Source organism: Myxocyprinus asiaticus, chromosome 49, assembly GCF_019703515.2.
Source record: "Myxocyprinus asiaticus isolate MX2 ecotype Aquarium Trade chromosome 49, UBuf_Myxa_2, whole genome shotgun sequence".
NCBI classification, from domain to species: Eukaryota; Metazoa; Chordata; class Actinopteri; order Cypriniformes; family Catostomidae; genus Myxocyprinus; species Myxocyprinus asiaticus.
This window is the reverse complement of record NC_059392.1, coordinates 1,778,801-1,798,540: the sequence shown is the minus strand read 5'-3', so window position 1 is coordinate 1,798,540 and position 19,740 is coordinate 1,778,801. Positions and strand designations below refer to the sequence as shown.

The 19,740-nt window shown below is 38.7% G+C and overlaps 1 protein-coding gene across 6 annotated transcripts in view; it reads right to left on the bottom strand.

The window, feature by feature from the left end:
- Positions 1–19,740, bottom strand: part of LOC127438488 (acid-sensing ion channel 1B) — a 191,705-nt gene that overhangs the window by 12,639 nt on the left and 159,326 nt on the right. For all 6 annotated transcript variants that reach the window (XM_051694115.1, XM_051694117.1, XM_051694113.1 and 3 more), the window contains 5 exons: positions 13,876–14,026; positions 10,821–10,948; positions 9,066–9,216; positions 5,265–5,321; positions 4,907–5,060 (listed from right to left, as the gene is read on the bottom strand). In XM_051694115.1, coding sequence (XP_051550075.1) covers positions 4,907–5,060; positions 5,265–5,321; positions 9,066–9,216; positions 10,821–10,948; positions 13,876–14,026 — 641 coding nt within the window. The remainder of the gene's footprint in view (positions 1–4,906; positions 5,061–5,264; positions 5,322–9,065; positions 9,217–10,820; positions 10,949–13,875; positions 14,027–19,740) is intronic.

The window sequence follows — 19,740 nt, the reverse complement described above, 5'->3', positions numbered from 1 at the left end:
CGAATGCACTTTAAACCGTACTGTGCATTGGCAAAGTGCTAGCAATGCATACACGTATTTGCGTGAAGTATGCTTCTGGCCTAATCCATCAGACAAAACCATTTTTATCCACATTGCAAAAGATTGTATGGATTTAATGTAGTCGTGGTCGTATTTTCTTTTTCCTTGCATGATCTTAAACATGGTTCCCGAGGACGAAGGCATGTCAAGCATTTTAAGCATCTAATTTGATAAGCTTCTACTAACTGACAGATAAATTTGTAACAAAATAGCAAGTATAGGTCTCTGCGGAACAATAATGGGTGTTTTCCAATCTGTGGGCATTTTCAAACCGGGATGGGCATTTCTAAACTATCCAATGAAAGTAGGGAATCTCAGTGTAGTTATTAGTGGGCGTTTACAAACCAGGTTGGGCGTTTCTAAACTATCCAATGAAATGAGGGAATCTCAATGTAGTAATCAGTGGGCGTTTCCAAACCAGGATGGGCGTTTCTAAACTATCCAATGAAATTAGGGAATCTCAATGTAGTAATCAGCGGGCGTTTCCAAACCAGGATGGGCGTTTCTAAACTATCCAATGAAATTAGGGAATCTCAATGTAGTAATCAGTGGGCGTTTCCAAACCAGGATGGGCGTTTCTAAACTATCCAATGAAATTAGGGAATCTCAATGTAGTAATCAGCGGGCGTTTCCAGACCAGGATGGGCGTTTCTAAACTATCCAATGAAGTGAGGGAATCTCAATCTAGTAATCAGTGGGCGTTTCCAAACCAGGATGGGCGTTTCTAAACTATCCAATGAAATGAGGGAATCTCAATGTAGTAATCAGTGGGCGTTTCCAAACCAGGATGGGCGTTTCTAAACTATCCAATGAAAGTAGGGAATCTCAATGTAGTAATCAGTGGGCGTTTCCAAACCAGGATGGGTGTTTCTAAACTATCCAATGAAATTAGGGAATCTCAATGTAGTAATCAGTGGGCGTTTCCAAACCAGGATGGGCGTTTCTAAACTATCCAATGAAATTAGGGAATCTCAATGTAGTAATCAGCGGGCGTTTCCAGACCAGGATGGGCGTTTCTAAACTATCCAATGAAGTGAGGGAATCTCAATCTAGTAATCAGTGGGCGTTTCCAAACCAGGATGGGCGTTTCTAAACTATCCAATGAAATGAGGGAATCTCAATGTAGTAATCAGTGGGCGTTTCCAAACCAGGATGGGCGTTTCTAAACTATCCAATGAAATGAGGGAATCTCAATGTAGTAATCTGTGGGCGTTTCCAAACCAGGTTGGGTGTTTCTAAACTATCCAATGAAATGAGGGAATCTCAATTTAGTAATCAGTGGGCGTTTCCAAACCAGGATGGGCGTTTCTAAACTATCCAATGAAATGAGGGAATCTCAATGTAGTAATCTGTGGGCGTTTCCAAACCAGGTTGGGTGTTTCTAAACTATCCAATGAAATGAGGGAATCTCAATGTAGTAATCTGTGGGCGTTTCCAAACCAGGTTGGGTGTTTCTAAACTATCCAATGAAATGAGGGAATCTCAATGTAGTAATCAGTGGGCGTTTCCAAACCAGGATGGGCGTTTCTAAACTATCCAATGAAATGAGGGAATCTCAATGTAGTAATCTGTGGGCATTTCCAAACCAGGTTGGGTGTTTCTAAACTATCCAATGAAATGAGGGAATCTCAATGTAGTAATCAGTGGGCGTTTCCAAACCAGGATGGGCGTTTCTAAACTATCCAATGAAATGAGGGAATCTCAATGTAGTAATCTGTGGGCATTTCCAAACCAGGATGGGCGTTTCTAAACTATCCAATGAAGTGAGGGAATCTCAATCTAGTAATCAGTGGGCGTTTCCAAACCAGGATGGCCATTTCTAATCTATCCAATGAAATGAGGGAATCTCAGTGTAGTAATCAGTGGGCGTTTCTAAACCAGGATGGGCGTTTCTAAACTATCCAATGAAATGAGGGAATCTCAATGTAGTAATCTGTGGGCATTTCCAAACCAGGTTGGGTGTTTCTAAACTATCCAATGAAATGAGGGAATCTCAATGTAGTAATCAGTGGGCGTTTCCAAACCAGGATGGGCGTTTCTAAACTATCCAATGAAATGAGGGAATCTCAATGTAGTAATCTGTGGGCATTTCCAAACCAGGATGGGCGTTTCTAAACTATCCAATGAAGTGAGGGAATCTCAATCTAGTAATCAGTGGGTGTTTCCAAACCAGGTTGGGCGTTTCTAAACTATCCAATGAAATGAGGGAATCTCAATGTAGTAATCTGTGGGCATTTCCAAACCAGGATGGGCGTTTCTAAACTATCCAATGAAGTGAGGGAATCTCAATCTAGTAATCAGTGGGCGTTTCCAAACCAGGATGGCCATTTCTAACCTATCCAATGAAATGAGGGAATCTCAGTGTAGTAATCAGTGGGCGTTTCTAAACCAGGATGGGCGTTTCTAAACTATCCAATGAAATGAGGGAATCTCAATGTAGTAATCTGTGGGCATTTCCAAACCAGGTTGGGTGTTTCTAAACTATCCAATGAAATGAGGGAATCTCAATGTAGTAATCAGTGGGCGTTTCCAAACCAGGATGGGCGTTTCTAAACTATCCAATGAAATGAGGGAATCTCAATGTAGTAATCTGTGGGCATTTCCAAACCAGGATGGGCGTTTCTAAACTATCCAATGAAGTGAGGGAATCTCAATCTAGTAATCAGTGGGCGTTTCCAAACCAGGATGGCCATTTCTAATCTATCCAATGAAATGAGGGAATCTCAGTGTAGTAATCAGTGGGCGTTTCTAAACCAGGATGGGCGTTTCTAAACTATCCAATGAAGTGAGGGAATCTCAATCTAGTAATCAGTGGGCGTTTCCAAACCAGGATGGCCATTTCTAATCTATCCAATGAAATGAGGGAATCTCAGTGTAGTAATCAGTGGGCGTTTCTAAACCAGGATGGGCGTTTCTAAACTATCCAATGAAATTAGGGAATCTCAATGTAGTAATCAGTAGTAATCAGTGATTGAGAGTCACTGATTTAGTAACTTTGTGAAAACAACTAACTGTTTCTAAAATGACAAACTTTTTTCTACCCATATTCACCGCAGATGATGTGAAAGTAATTTTTAGTCCCAGTTAAAAACATTATTTGATTGAAAGCATGATTAAACTGTAAAAACAGCTGCAGTCATTTTATGAGTGATTGACCAAGCTTTTCAAAGCCACCTACTAGCCAAAAACACTAAAATAAGAAATGCTCTTAATGCTCCTTTTGCAGGAGATTTACTTATGAATGTCAAAGGGAAGCTACTGTAAACTAAAGCACGAAAAATCAGCATCCTTCTCTTTTAAAGTCCAGACGTTACCTCATTTCACCCGGGTTTGAAACATTAGCCCCTCAGTTTTACATTAAAAAATAACCCTTGCATGGTCCAAAAACAAGGTAGATGATGGAAGATCTATGATTAGATACGATTCATTTCCGAAGTTTAAGAAAACCACAGTTTTATGCAGAGATTTGATTTTGGGCCATTTCACTGGCTAGTCATTAATATCTTCCTGAACAGGCAGAAAACTAACTAAATAGAAGCATTCAAGCATCGCATTATGAAGATTAAATTCACCCGAGTTGTTCAGTAACATCTCTTCTGAATGTTAAATACTGTACATAACTTACAAATGTTTCACATGACTTCACTTTTCATTTTCTAAAATGCAAAATGTTGTAAATAGCAGTTGCAGTTCTTCTACATTTAGTTAATGCAAATTTAAGCAAAGATTTGATGCAAATTTCACCCCTACAGTTGGACGGCGAAAAGACCAAGGGAGACACTCCCATTCAGACAAAACTATAGGTCAAAAAGGTCAAACCCCCCCCCAGTAAATAGTGTCCATTTAGTGTCCTGTTACTGTTAAATCTTAACATTGTATGTAAATCAGCACACTAAACAAGTATAAGTGCATTTAAACACACAGTAGTGATAAGACAGATGCAAACCAAGCACAACAACTGTTTTGACCTTTCATGCTAAACCGTAAACATAATTAGGATTTGTGTTGTTCCAGATGGTTGCTGATGTCGCGACATTTACTGGCATTTCTTAGCGTGTTTGTCAATGCGGTGATGTGTTACATGTCTGCTGTGTTGTTTGAGCAGCTCAGACAATTGGCTGTCTGGTTCTTCAATGTGGGCATACGAAAGACCTCGGTTAGTTACTGATTAGCTGCTAAACAGCTGCCAATCTAGACAATTAAACAAGTGAGGTTTAACATTTACAACAGCAATAGGTCACCGCATGAGTGCACAAACATATAAATACACATAAACACACTCAAAAACCAATATATGAGCTTTAAGGTAAACACATTTCAATTATAAAACAAATTCCCATCAAATTGAATTGAGTAATCTGTAGAAAATGGATATTAATATTGAATTGAATGCATACTCCTGTTCTTACTTCTTACTGTACGCAATTAATCAGTGCACATTATTCCAAAGAAAAACATTTGTCTTTTTAATCATGTGGGTTGCGAATGCTGGTTTAGTATTTCATGGGGCCCAACACCAAATTTATGAAACTATTATCATCTGTAACTTTTCTGAAAGCGAAAATGCTGTGCGACATTACAAAATCACAACCAATGAGAACATTCAATGTTTAATATACGGCCATACAGACTCATACTTGGAACCAATGAGATTTTCCTTTGGGGGTGGCTAACCAATGCGATGCAACAAAAATAAAAACCTAGCGACTGACAAATGTCTTGTCACAGTTAGTGTGAACCTTGGAACAATGGGTTTTGGATGGTTGTTTTGCTTGAGTAGGGTTTTGTTCGAAGAAAAACCTCAGAAATCGTACAAATGCAGCTGCGGTATTCCAGCGAGACTCACGCGATGTACTGCTCCGACTTGTTGTACTTCTTGGCGAGGTATTTGGCGGATGCTTTGCTAGGGATCTTGACGAAGGACAGCTCTTTTCCATAACGTGTTGTGTTGCAGGGCGTCTCGCACACGCAGTAGTCATTGTCTCTCTCCACTAGAAAATCTAAAGCCAGAGAAAGAAAAGTCATGGAATGACATTAGGAAATAAAACAAACAGAAAAACAGCAGCACACATGATGGAAAATAAAATGTCCTGGGAAAGTAGGTGGAGGGGCTAGGAGGGTCATAAATCGAGATGTCCCATCCTGCCCTCGGGTTCAACCATCTGTTAAGAGCTCAGTGAGAAGAATCGAGAACTTTCTCTCACCTAGAGCTGGATCAGCACATTCCTTATACTGTTCTGGAGTGCAGTACGGAGCATCTCCTAAACACGAAAGAGATGAGAAAGAGAAAGAGTTGAGAACATCAAAGTCTACAGTCAGTATGTACAAAGGAAATATGTGCAGAAACATGAAGGCTTTTAGGGTGAATACAACAAATGCTACCATGATTAATACATAATAATTACACATTATTATTTTGTTATATAAAATGGGTAGGAGTACATGTGCTTAACTCTCATGAAAATAATAAACAGGCTTATTTGTATGTAATATATAATTTGCTATTTCTTTCAGTTGTTTATGGGGTGAAATAGGACCTGGAGGTGAAAGTCACCTTTTAAGAAAAGAGTGAACATAAACAATAATAGGTGTGAATGAGGCCGAGACAAACACAATGTTCTGGCTGTAGGTGAAAGAGAGGCCACCATCTGTGCGTTAATTAAAAGATGTCGCTGTCCATCACGCTACTGTTATCCGCTCTGAACCTCTTCTCAAAAAGTTTATTTCCTCTTATAATTAATTATATTTATTCAGGGCTGTGCCTTCACTGAATAGCTCAAGAATTCTTGCAAAGATAGGTAGAGAAAGTGAGCTAGCAAACAATTGGATGTATTAAAGAAAAATCATGCACACCTTACTGTCTTATAATCACCATAGTTGCCAACAGAAACACAAATGAAGCTCCTATTTTAAGCAACAAAGTTGTCTACAAAGCTACGAATGACGACCCATTATAATCACCAATGTTTTCTGCAAAGCTACCAACAAAGCTCCCATTATAATAAACAGAAGTTGTCTATGAAGCTACGAATTAAGCTTCCTTTATAATCAACAAAATAGTTTACAAAGCTACGAACTAAGCTCCCGTTATAATCTACAAAGTTGCATACAAAGTTACGAACTAATCTCCAGTTAAAATTAACAGTTGTCTACAAAGCTACAAACGAAGCTCCCATTACAATCAACAAAGTTATCTATGAAGCTACGAATTAAGCTCCCGCTAAATTCGACAATGTTGTCTACGAAGCTATCAACAGTTGACTGCGAACGAATCTCCCATTATAAAGTTGACAACGGAGCTACAAACAAATCTCCTGTTCAAATCAACTGTTGTCTACAAAGCTACGAATGAAGCTCCCATTACAATAAACAAAGTTATCTATGAAGCTACGAATTAAGCTCCCACTAAAAATCAACAATGTTGTCTACGAAGCTATCAACAGTTGACTGCGAACTAATCTCCCATTATAAAGTTGACAACGGAGCTACGAACAAATCTCCTGTTCAAATCAACAGTTGTCTACAAAGCTACGAACAAAGCTCCCATTATACTCAACAAAGTTGTCTACGAAGCTAAAAACAGTGCTCCTGCTAAATTCGACAATGTTGTCTATAAAGCTACGAACAAATATCCCGTTAAAATCAACAGCTGACTATGAACGAAGCTTCCATTATAATCAACAAAGTTTTTGACGAAGCTGTGAACGAAGCTCCCATTGTAATCAAAGTTGTGTACAAAGCTAAGAAATTAAGCTCCTGTTAAAATCAATAGTTAACAAGAAAGAAGCTTCCATTACAATCAACAAAGTTATCTATGAAGCTACGAATTAAGCTCCCGCTAAAAATCGACAATGTTGTCTACGAAGCTATCAACAGTTGACTTCGAACGAATCTCCCATTTAAAGTTGACAAATGGAGCTACGAACAAATCTCCTGTTCAAATCAACAGTTGTCTACAAAGCTACGAATGAAGCTCCCATTACAATAAACAAAGTTATCTATGAAGCTACGAATTAAGCTCCCGCTAAATTCAACAATGTTGTCTACGAAGCTATCAACAGTTGACTGCAAACGAATCTCCCATTATAAAGTTGACAACGGAGCTACAAACAAATCTCCTGTTCAAATCAACAGTTGTCTACAAAGCTACGAACAAAGCTCCCATTATAATCAACAAAGTTGTCTACGAAGCTAAAAACAGTGCTCCTGCTAAATTCGACAATGTTGTCTATAAAGCTACGAACAAATATCCCATTAAAATCAACAGCTGACTATGAACGAAGCTTCCATTATAATCAACAAAGTTTTTGACGAAGCTGTGAACGAAGCTCCCATTGTAATCAAAGTTGTGTACAAAGCTAAGAAATTAAGCTCCTGTTAAAATCAATAGTTAACAAGAAAGAAGCTTCCATTACAATCAACAAAGTTATCTATGAAGCTACGAATTAAGCTCCCGCTAAAAATCGACAATGTTGTCTACGAAGCTATCAACAGTTGACTTCGAACGAATCTCCCATTATAAAGTTGACAATGGAGCTACGAACAAATCTCCTGTTCAAATCAACAGTTCTCTCCAAAGTTACGAACGAAGCTCCCATTATAATCAACAAAGTTGTCTACGAAGCTAAAAACAGTGCTCCTGCTAAATTCGACAATGTTGTCTACGAAGCTATCAACAGTTGACTGTGAACGAATCTCCCATTATAAAGTTGTCAACGGAGCTACGAACAAATATCCTGTTCAAATCAACAGTTGTCTCCAAAGTTACGAACGAAGCTCCCATTATAATCAACAAAGTTGTCTACGAAGCTAAAAACGGAGATTTCGCTAAATTCGACAATGTTGTCTATAAAGCCATGAACAAATATCCCGTTAAAATCTACAGCTGACTATGAATGAAGCTGCCATTATAATAAACAAAATTATGTACAAAGCTAAGAAATTAAGCTCCCATTAAAATCAGTAGTTAACAAGAAAGAAGCTTCCATTATTATCAACAAAGTTGTTTACGAAACTATGAACAAAAAGCTCTTGTTATAATCAACAAAGTTGTCAATGAAATTTGGAACGAAGATCCCTTTATAATCAACAAATCTGTTTACGAAACTACGAACGAAGCTCACGTTATAATCAAAGTTGTCAACGAATCATGAACGAAGCTCCCTTTAAAATCAACAGTTGTCCAAGAAGCTATGATCGAAGATCCCTTTAAAAATCAACAAAGTTGTTTACAAAGCTACAAACAAAGCTCCCAATAAAATAGAAAAAGTCGTCTACGATCAAAGCTCCCATTATAATCAACAGTTGTCTATGGATCTACAAACTATTCTCCTGTTATAATTAACAAAGTAGTCTACGAAGTTGTGAACGAAGTTCCCATTATAATCAAAGTTGTCAACTGAGCTACAAATGAATCAATAGTTCAAATCAACAGCTGCCTACAAAGCTACGAACGAAGCTCCCGTTAAAGTTAACAGCTGACTACGAATGAAGCTCCCATTAAAATGAACAAAGTTGTCTACGAACGAAGCTCGCATTATTATTAACAAAGTTCTCTATGAAGCTACTAACGAACTAAGCTCCTTTAATCAATACAATTGTTTGCTGTATCTTACACCCCATGTACACTGCCAAGTGAGTAATTTAACTGCAGCAAACAACTGCGCCACATCTCAGATCTGGCTAATGACAAAGTTCTTTAGATGATCACAGCGGCAGTATTTCAAATGGATATACAGAGGTCAGAGGGGTGCTGACTTCTCACAGAGCTGCATGGTGATATGATGGTTTTCTTCTTGCTTAGGTGAAATCCTCTTAGTGATTAAGCCAAAAACTAGCATCTAGAATTAAAGCTTGATGTGTTTAATGGCTTTATGAGACACAACAAAGGTTTGAAGTCAACTCAGATAAAAAAAGCAGCTTTTTAATTTTGAAAAAAGAGGCTATGAAAAATAAACCATGAATGAATCTCTTGTGAAATTCCTGCAAAAGTGTGTTTGTGTTACCGGGCATGTGCACCATGCGACAGTTGCAGTTTTCCACCAGATAACGTGTCTCGCAGTCGATGCGGCAGGCCGTGATACTGTACGTGCTGAAGAAATCAGAGTCCATGGGTGTCGACTTACAATCGCCCCATGGCGGAGGAAGATACGTCAACTATATTAAAGATAGAGAGATAGATTAAGCTGAGATAAAAAAAAAAAAAACATTTAATAGAGAGACAGAGATGCTAATTGCAAAAGCCACTGACATTGAGTCTCTGTGATGTATCTGTAGGACTCTATGTTAGTTTTTGTAGAAGAAACTAAATTAGTTTTTTTTATTTTATTTTATGATGTGGCCATCATGAAAATTACATATGGATTTTGAGGATACAAAAAATAAACAACATTTTTCCAGACCAACAGCTCAATCTCGATTGTTCACTCTCATCTGAAAAACAAATCATGTTTTTATTTGGGGAATTTTTCTTTCTTAGCTGCAGAACTTTCTGAAATGGATTTGTGTTATTTTGAAAAGCCAAGAAGTAGCTGGGAAATGGCTATGTGCCCTGCCATGTGACATGCAATACTCCATTAAACCATTTTACATTGATATGTATGCAGCTTCTCATTTGTACTTTTAAAAATGGTGGAAAACATGAAAGAAATTGTGACCCAAGGTACATTTTCCAAGGTAAAACTTTAAAATAAGGTTGTTACATTAGAGCTAACAATGAACAATAGTTTTACAATATTTCATTAATCCTAGTTAATGTTCTACATATACATTCTACATATACTAATACATTGTTAACATTAAAAGTTGCACGTTAACATAAGTTTATGTATTATGAACTAACATGAACTAGTATTTTTAAAGTAATGTCACTTACTAGTAAGTGTTACTATTTTTCCTTATATGACAACATGTAATAATATTAGAGCTGTCGAAATTAACGCGCTAACACGTGTGATTAATTTAAACTGTTCATTAACATAAACTATGCTAATAAAGCATTATTGTTATATATTGTTTTAATTTCTTTTCTAACCATCCAAAACCCAATGTTCTTTTCCTGTGAAAATGCATTCAGAGTCAAATTTCAGCACTTTCAAAATCTGCAATTAATAATGATTAACTGCATACAATTAGCGATTAATCACGATTAACTGCATACAATTAGCGAATAATCGCGATTAACTGCATACAGTTAGCGATTAATCGCGATAAACTGCATACAATTAGCAATTAATCACGATTAACTACATACAGTTAGCGATTAATCGCGATTAACTACATACAATTAGCAATTAATCGTGATTAACTGCATACAATTTGCGATTAATCGCGATAAACTGCATACAATTTGCGATTAATCGCGATTAGCTGCATACAATTAGCAATTAATCGCGATAAACTGCATACAGTTTGCGATTAAATGCGATTAACTGCATACAATTAGCAATTAATCATGATTAACTGCATACAATTAGCAATTAATCGCGATTAACTGCATACAATTAGCGATTAATCGCGATTAACTGCAAAAAAATCATGCAATTAATCTCGCTTACATATTTTACTCTTCTGACAGCACTAAATAATATTTAACCTAAAATCTTGATGTTGATAAAAACCATTCACGGATACGTTCTGTGTAAACTATCCAGTTAAGCCAAACCGCAGCACTAAAACACCAGACAGAATCTTTTATAAGTGTTGCATGGTTTGAGATGAGTTCAGCACAGTGATCAATATAAAACAAAAGTCTTCAGTACCCGCTGTTCCTGACAGGACACAAACGTTTGGAAGCCTGGAGCCACTCCAAACCCCAGTTGATCGATGAATGGCGGCTCGTCCTGCGTGTGGATCTGAACTTTGATTCCCGCCTCGAAAGATGTCTCATCTGCAGTAGAGAAAACAAGACATTTAGACCGAGATGGCAACAGGTGTTTCGGAAAAAGAAAAGATGATATTGAATTTGAACTTTCAATATAACACAGCCATGGCCATGAAATCAAACATCAAAACAAAACTAAATTGTACTAACAAGAGCAATTGCTCTGTTTGGATTACAGTCTCAAGCAATTTCAAATTCCATAAAAAAAAAAGTATCTAATATTTTGACATTCAACCATGCGTCACCTCCAGACTCTAAACAGGAATAATTCTGTTTTAAAATGCATCTCTCTGGACAGCTGAATAAACACTTCTGAGGGTGTTAGTGCAGATTATAGGTTGTGTTAGACACCAGTCCGACACCATTTAAATAGTTGAAATCACAGCATGTGTTGAGATGCTGCCAAACGTTGTCTTTCATCCAAAACCTGCTGTTTTCATTTGGTCAACCAAGCGGTTACAGAAAGTCAACATTTGACACTGGAACAGAGGCTACTAATTACTACTGATACAAATGCAGTTTCCAGTTCACATCTTCTGTGAAGGATTGGAGGAGTTAGAGAGTTCTACCACCTGCTTTATCGTAATGATAATTAAACAAACACAAGCAGAATAATATGGGAATTAGATAAGATCACAAATGCTCGGCTTTATGGATGGTACATTAGAAGATCAACTGAGAAGATGCAATGAAAGGTAATGGTGACTGAGGCTAACATTCTGCCTAAAATCTCCTTGTGAAAGTCAAACGGGTTTGAAACACCATGAATGTGAGTAAATGATTAGAAAATGTTCATTTTTGGGTGAACTAGCCCAGTAAGTTTCATTAAACTTCATTAACATTGCTTTAAAAGCTGCTAAACATTGCTTTCAAAAAGAACGCAGTAACGGTTTCCGACTCATTTCTAGTAGGATATGATAACCTGTGGTTCAGTGAGCCAATTCAGTGAGAAACTGACATGACTCACTAATCGCTTAAACTTATTCAGAAAAAAAAAAACCCACCAAACAAACAAGCGATTAGTTCGCGATTTCGACAAAGTTGCGATGTACTGTAAATGTATACATATTATTTTCTATGCAGCCAACGATGACAATGCAACAGAAAGTTTTTATTTACGTATTTCGCCTTTACGTGTGCCATTCCATTTAGCGCCCTAGCCTTTCAAAGTATACTCTTTTGACGGTGACCCATATGGACGTGTTTGATGCATGTGCACTACTACTGCTGTGTGATACTCGTTTAGTACAGTCAACACATGTGTCAACGACATGTGAAGACGATAACAGACCGCACACACTATGCTGTTGACGAAATCTGCATTATGCAAACTGTGCACAAAAAAACGAAGAATACACTGAAAAAAACTACTGAGTATTTTTGTCTTGTTTACCTGTAAAAATAGCTAAAAATTCTTAAAACAATACAAATGACCTTGACAAGCAAAATAACGCAAGGTATTTGGTCTCGTTTCAGAGAAATCAACGTTTATGCTTATTATCAATGGGGTAAGAAAAAAACTCGATTCAAAGGGAAAACAAGATTATTTTTCTTACCCCATTGACAAATAGTTGTTTCTTGTTGTAAGTATAAACCGCACCAAATTTCGTTAAATTTCTCTGAAAACAAGATGTAATATCTTATGCCATTTTGCTTCTGAAGTATTTGCTTCTTGTTTTAAGGATGTTTAGGTATTTCTACTGAAATTTAAGACCAACATAAGTAAGAAAGTTATTTTTGACAGTGTACTTTGGCCTTAAGCCTTGTGGTACTGGACAGCTGCTTTTGTAATTACGATGCAACCCAGTTTGCTATTGAATTAATTTCAACTCCACTGCGCAAACAGGGAGCTGCTTTGAAGGTGTGATTAGATATTTGAGGTTTGACGAGCCTGAAGGAGTAATTAAAAAAGTGAGAGCAGAACTATTCAGGAAATCATAGCATTATAAAAACAATCTCTTTAAATGTCGGGTTGTGACACGGGCAATTTCAATGACAGTGGACAGAGGTAAACCTCCCCAGACGCAAACACCTTCCATGACATATTGCGTGACCTGTAATTGGCTATCAGACTTCTGCCTGCAATATATGTGTGTGTATTTGTTGTTGTCTGGTGTCCATCCGCACTGTTTTTCTTTATAAACTTGCTAGATGGTTGCGCCGCATCTTGTAGATTTTTTAGCATCTTGCACAGGAGCGCCATGTTTTTTAGACATGTTAGTCTGTTTTTAGACATATTTAGATAGAAAAACAACTGGAAAACAGTGCAGATGGATGATAAATGTATTCTTTGCCTATGTAAGGAGTAGACAGCAAGGCATCTTACAAGGTTTTACAACAGAGATAATGTATATCAGTGTACTTTATGCGCCTAAGCTAGCTTGCAGTATTTGCATAGATTTGCATCGATTCTTTGCCTTACAGTGGGCTTTACAACATTAACGAATGCTAATGTAATAGTTCACTCACAGTCAATACAGTTTAACCTGTTGATTAATATTAAAGACTGAGCACCAGTTAAGCAAACACACATTAATCCTTAACAAACCCACATAATCAGATAAAGCCGGAGCTGTGCTTGAATCATGCAGATTTAATGAAAATCCACACAGAAGAAAGGCTGGAATCTCAATAGATTGAGCAGGAATCATTTCAGCACTGATTTCTCCAGGGCATTGTCGCTACAGGAGTGATCAACTAGAGTTCTTGTGGTATAATGGGGGAAGATCTGAGCTCGCAATTCAACGCTTCAATTCCATCTTCTCAGAGTAAACGAGTTCCCAGCATGCCTCCGTGTGTGTCCAGAGGAGAACAGTATTGCTCAGAGGTTGCTCAGGAGCCAACTAAATGCAATTTGAGAATCAAATTTGTCTCAGATGTTTCTCCAACAATTCCTTATAGGAGAGATGAAAATAGGCAGAAATGCTGCTTACCGGTCTCTCCCCACACAGGCAGGTACTCGTCCTGCTGGATATCTAGCATTAATTCCAGGCCGTTGCCCATTCCTCCCTTCATCGTGATCAGCAGTGGCCGTCCGTCCTGACCAGAGTTGAAAGTGTAGCATTTTCCATAGCGGGTGAAAATCTAAGGAAATAAACAGATCGAATTAGCATTATGTTCTGTGTATGCTGCCTTTTAACTTGAATGAAAACGAATTAAACCTCTCACAATATAAAAAATAGTTGCACGATCATTAATACACTGGCTACTTTAGACAACATTAGTTTAACCCCCCCCCCCACAAATCTAACTGGGTTTAATTAGCCAGTTACAGTGACACTTCTGTAAAGCAGCTTATGATTCCCAGGATGCAGACCTCCACAGTACAGTTCACAGCAGCATGGATAAGCACATTCCTCTGTTAGAGTGAACACACGGCTGGATAACAGGGAGGGATTGGGCCAGAATCCAGTTTACGTTGTTGTGAAAATGAAAATGTTGCGGAATGAAATCTGCTTCACATGACAAAACAAACTCTAAAGAGAACTGCTGCTGGAGACCAGAATATCATAGAGACTTGAGGGTGGTCTCTTTTGACTTGCAATAGTATGCAACCGCCTTGAACAACCGAGCAACCACCTAGAACGGAATTATAGCAACTGCACAGCAACTTGCTCAGAATTACTTGCAAAATCTTAGCAACTGCATAGCAACACCCTAGCAACCACTCAGAACACAATAGAAACTGCACAGCAACACCCTAGCAACTGCACTGAACACCATGATAGCAACTACACAGCAATTTGCTTAAAACCACTCACAACACTTTAGCAGCTGCATAGTAACACCCAAGCAACCACCCAGAATGCCATAGCAATTGCAAAGCAACTGGTTTAAAAGTTCTCAGAACACTTTAGCAGCTGCATAGCAACACCCTAGCAACTGCACTGAACACCATGATAGCAACTGTACAGCAACTTGCTTAAAACTACTTTCAACACCTAAGCAACTGCATAGCAACAGTCTAGCTGTCCCCCGACACACCATAATAGCAACTGCATAGCGACCTGCTTAAAACTACTTGCAACACCTAAGTAACTGCATAGCAACACCCTAGCAACCACACAGAACGCTAAAGCAACTGCAACTGCAAAGCAACCTGCTTAAAACTACTTGCAACACCTAAAAACTGCATAGCAACCCCCTAGCAACCACCCTGAACACCATGATAGGAACTGCACAGCAAACTGTTTAAAACTACTTGCAACACCTGAGCAACTGCAGAGCAACACCCTAGCAACTAACCCAGAATGCCAAAACAACTGCACAGCAACCTGCTTAAAACTACTTGCAACAACTAAAAAACTGCACAGAAACCCCCTAGCAACCACCCTGAATACCATGATAGCAACTGCACAGCCACCTACTGAAAACCACACAGAACAAATAAGCAACTGCACAGCAACCCCTAGCAACCACCCTGCACACCAAGATAGCAACTGGACAGCAACCTACTGAAAACTACCTGCAACACCTAAGCAACTGCATAGCAACACCCTAGTAACCACCCTGAACACCATGATAGCAACTGCACAGCAACCTGCTTAAAACTACTTGCAACACATAAGCAACTGCACAGCAACACTCTAGCAACCACCCTGAACACCATAGCAACTGCACAGCAACTTGCTTAAAACCACTCAGAACACCTAAGCAACTGCATTGCAACATCCTAGCAACACCCAGAACATTCCAGAAACTGCACAGCAACTTCCTGAAAATTACCTGCAACACCTTAGCAGCTGCAAAGCAACACCCTAGCAACCACCCTAAACACCATGATAGCAACTTTACAGCAACTTGCTTAAAAACTACTTGAACATCTAAGCAGCTGCATAGCAACACCCTAGCAACCACCCTGTACACCATGATAGCAACTGCACAGCAACCTGCTTAAAACTACTTGCAACACATAAGCAACTGCACAGCAACACTCTAGCAACCACCCTGAACACCATAGCAACTGCACAGCAACTTGCTTCAAACCACTCACAACACTTTAGCAGCTGCATAGTAACACCCAAGCAACCACCCAGAATGCCATAGCAACTGCAAAGCAACTGGTTTAAAAGTTCTCAGAACACTTTAGCAACTGAATAGCAACACTCTAGCAACCACCCTGAACACCATAGTAACTGCACAGCAACTTGCTTAAAACCACTCAGAACACCTAAGCAACTGCATTGCAACATCCTAGCAACACCCAGAACATTCCAGAAACTGCACAGCAACTTCCTAAAAATTACCTGCAACACCTTAGCAGCTGCAAAGCAACACCCTAGCAACCACCCTAAACACCATGATAGCAACTTTACAGCAACTTGCTTAAAAACTACTTGAACATCTAAGCAGCTGCATAGCAACACCCTAGCAACCACCCTGTACACCATGATAGCAACTGCACAGCAACCTTCTTAAAACTATTTGCAACGCCTAAGCAACTGCATAGCAACACCCTAGCAACCAACCTGAACACTATATCAATTGTACCGCAACTTGCTTAAAACCACCCGCAATACCTAAACAACTGCATAGCAACACCATAGCAACCATTCTAAACAACACAGCAACTACTCAGCATTGTGGCAGCGACATTCTTTAGAAAATATTAAAATTTAGTTATGTTTGCAATACTGTTTGGTGCCACTACAGTGGCAAAGAGCTTACACACTGCAGCTTTAATCACAGTTTTTCTAAAAACCAGGAATAAAAACAAAAATCACTCATAAATGACACATAAAACTCCAGCTGACATGGGCAATACTTCCTCTAATTGGAATCAAGGTTTTGAAGGCAGGATTTAAAGGAAATGATTTGATTAATTATCAATGATCTGTAACTTAACATGCAGGTGGACTCGTCTCATCAGTTTAATTGAAACTGAACTAATGGATGTGTAATCAGATTACACACAGCAGGATATAAAGAAACGCAGATGCTCCTCGCAGTGACTCGACTGTAGGAGAACTCGATTACCATCATGAACAAATGAGAAACTTCAGCATGAAGGAAATTAAACGGGGCGATCTTTAGAGAACTCGTGAAGTGATAAGAAAATGCCAGCAGCTCTCCAGGGAATTACATCTTGCTGAAAGACACTCAACATGTCTATGGAATACAGACAGACAGCTGTCTTTCAGTCTTTCAGTCTTTCTAACATCCTCTCAAATCCATTTCTATTCTATATGAAATCGAAATTGAATCTATTCACTTTCTCAATACACATTCCTGGTCTTATTGTGTGCGATTCATCAAAGTATATTATTCTAAAGGAAAAACAAAAAATGTAATAACTTGCTTAGACAATTAAATCAACCACTTAGCAACTATATAGCAACATGCTAAAATCCATTCTGAACACTTGAGCAACCACATAACACCTAACCTAACCCTAACACTAGGCTTTTCAACCACCCACAACACCCTAGCAACCATATAAGAACACACTAATGTTAGGTTACACTAATGTTAGGTTAAACATAACATTTAACCTAACCCTATTCTTTTCACCCACCCACAACACCCTAGCAACAAACAGGAACACACTATAATCCATTCTGAACACCTGAGTAACCACAGAACACCTAACCTAACCCTAGTCTTTTCAACCACCCACAACACCCTAGCAACCATATAGGAACACACTATAATCCATTCTGAACACCCGAGCAACCACATAACATTTAACCTAACCCTATTCTTTTCACCCACCCACAACACCCTAGCAACATACAGGAAAACACTATAATCCATTCTGAACATCTGAGCGACCACATAACACCTAACCCTAGTTTTTTCACCCACCCACAACACCCTAGCAACCATATAGGAAGACACTATACGTATTTTCTCGAACCTCTAAATAACTGGAAAAAATACTCCAGACGAGCGCATACAGTCGATACCTGACTCATTAAGTCTTCTGGCTATTGTTAATATTTTTAAAAGGACCATGAGTTTAGAAAGGTCGTCACCAGGAGCTGTTCTTTTTAAAACTAATGAGCAGTCGTTAGCACACAATGGACAAACAACCTCATAGCAGGAGCGTTCATTGTGAAGTTACACAAAACAAATCCAGCACACATCTGATAGAGTCGACTCTCTTGTGTCCCAAGGTCGCCAGCACCATTGCGGTTACCACAGCAACTACCGTTTGCTAAACGCTTTATATGTCGTCGTTATTTCATCAGGAGTGGTTCAGATGTTTAAGAAGCTCTGCAGCACTTACTGTCAGAAAGTACTAAAGTAAATATAATTTAATCACCATTAATTCATTAAAACATACTTAGTTCGCTGTGGCAAAGTCAGAGTGAAACTTTCAAATCTCTTCTTAAAGTAATAGCACACATTAATTGAGGTATCATTGAATGTCTGTAAACAGTGCTGGACGAGTAACACACTGAAGTTGAATTCTTAGTGTCAGAGGTTTGTTCAAATCACTAACCGTAAGTGTGAGCAAATCTAGTGTGTTTACAGAGCTACAATACATGTGAACCGCCTCCACTGGGATAGAATAACTCAATAATTAATGATCATTTCTGCCCTTTGTAATGGGAAATTCATGAAAAATTCAATGACTTTAAAAAATGTTGGGTTCTGAAGAGAGTTTTAAAGCGAGACGCTCTCTGATCTTCCAGCAGGATGTTATCAGTTTGAAGACTGTTCACAGATTTACTGTATTTCACCTAGTGGTCAATAAAAAAATCCCATAGACTTACAATGAAGGAGGGACCCCAGCCATCTACAGACCAAAATATCACTCTTTTGACTTAAGCCAGTCAGCAACCACTCAGAACACCCCAGCAACCAAATAGCCAAACATTTAGCTATTTTGCGATTTCTTTGCTGTTGCAGAAATCACACACTTCTCTTATAAGAAGTGAATGAATTTTCTTTGAAACGTAGAGGACACAACATTTTATTTAGGCATTCTAATAAAAACCAAAATATGTATCAACACAGAAGCAGAACAGTACAAATAGATGCCAAAAAGGACCTCGTATGAAATATGATGAGTGTGACAAAGGTTACTACACATGGTTTCAACCTCACGTTCTTTGTGACCCGAGTCATACAAAACAAATATTTATTAAACGTTGTTCTCCATTTCTGCAGCTCCACAAAGCAATTTCACATTCCACCTTACACAGCAGAGGCAGAGACAGAAGACGATATGTCACTATTACCGTTCACATCATTGTGATATGAGGAAGCCTGGTGAAGACGACAACGCTCCAGTGTCTCGCAAGCGTGACTGATATAGCCATCAGTACTGATCAAGATCATCGCACCAACAGACGCTCCTTCTGAAATGAATAATTCACTGAAAGCCAAAGGGCCGCCCGCTCGAGGGCAGCCCACATACCACGGCAAACTGCAAGTAGGCTAAAGCTGTTTGTCAGAGTTGTCAGAAGACTTTGCTTGCAAAGCTTGTGTGCCTAATGAGCTTCAGGACACGCTATTGTGCATTTTACTGGGGCTAATATAGATGTACAGCACAATGGCACTATGCTGTCGTGATGGATCAACGTTGTTGTTGAATATGAAATGGCAAATTTTTACAAAAGCACTGAAGCCCAAAACAAACTCTTGCAAGTGTCGCCTGTTTTTCAAATCCACACTTTGGGAATTCATTAAACAAATTTCTATGTAATTTCTTCGCAAAACCATTCTTAAGGCTAGGCTATACATAATTTCTCTGCGTGCATGTTCGAGCACTAAGCCTTTCAAAGTGTCCTCTTGTGACCGCGGACCCATGTGGATGCATTCGACACATGCGCACTATGAGTGTCACATGC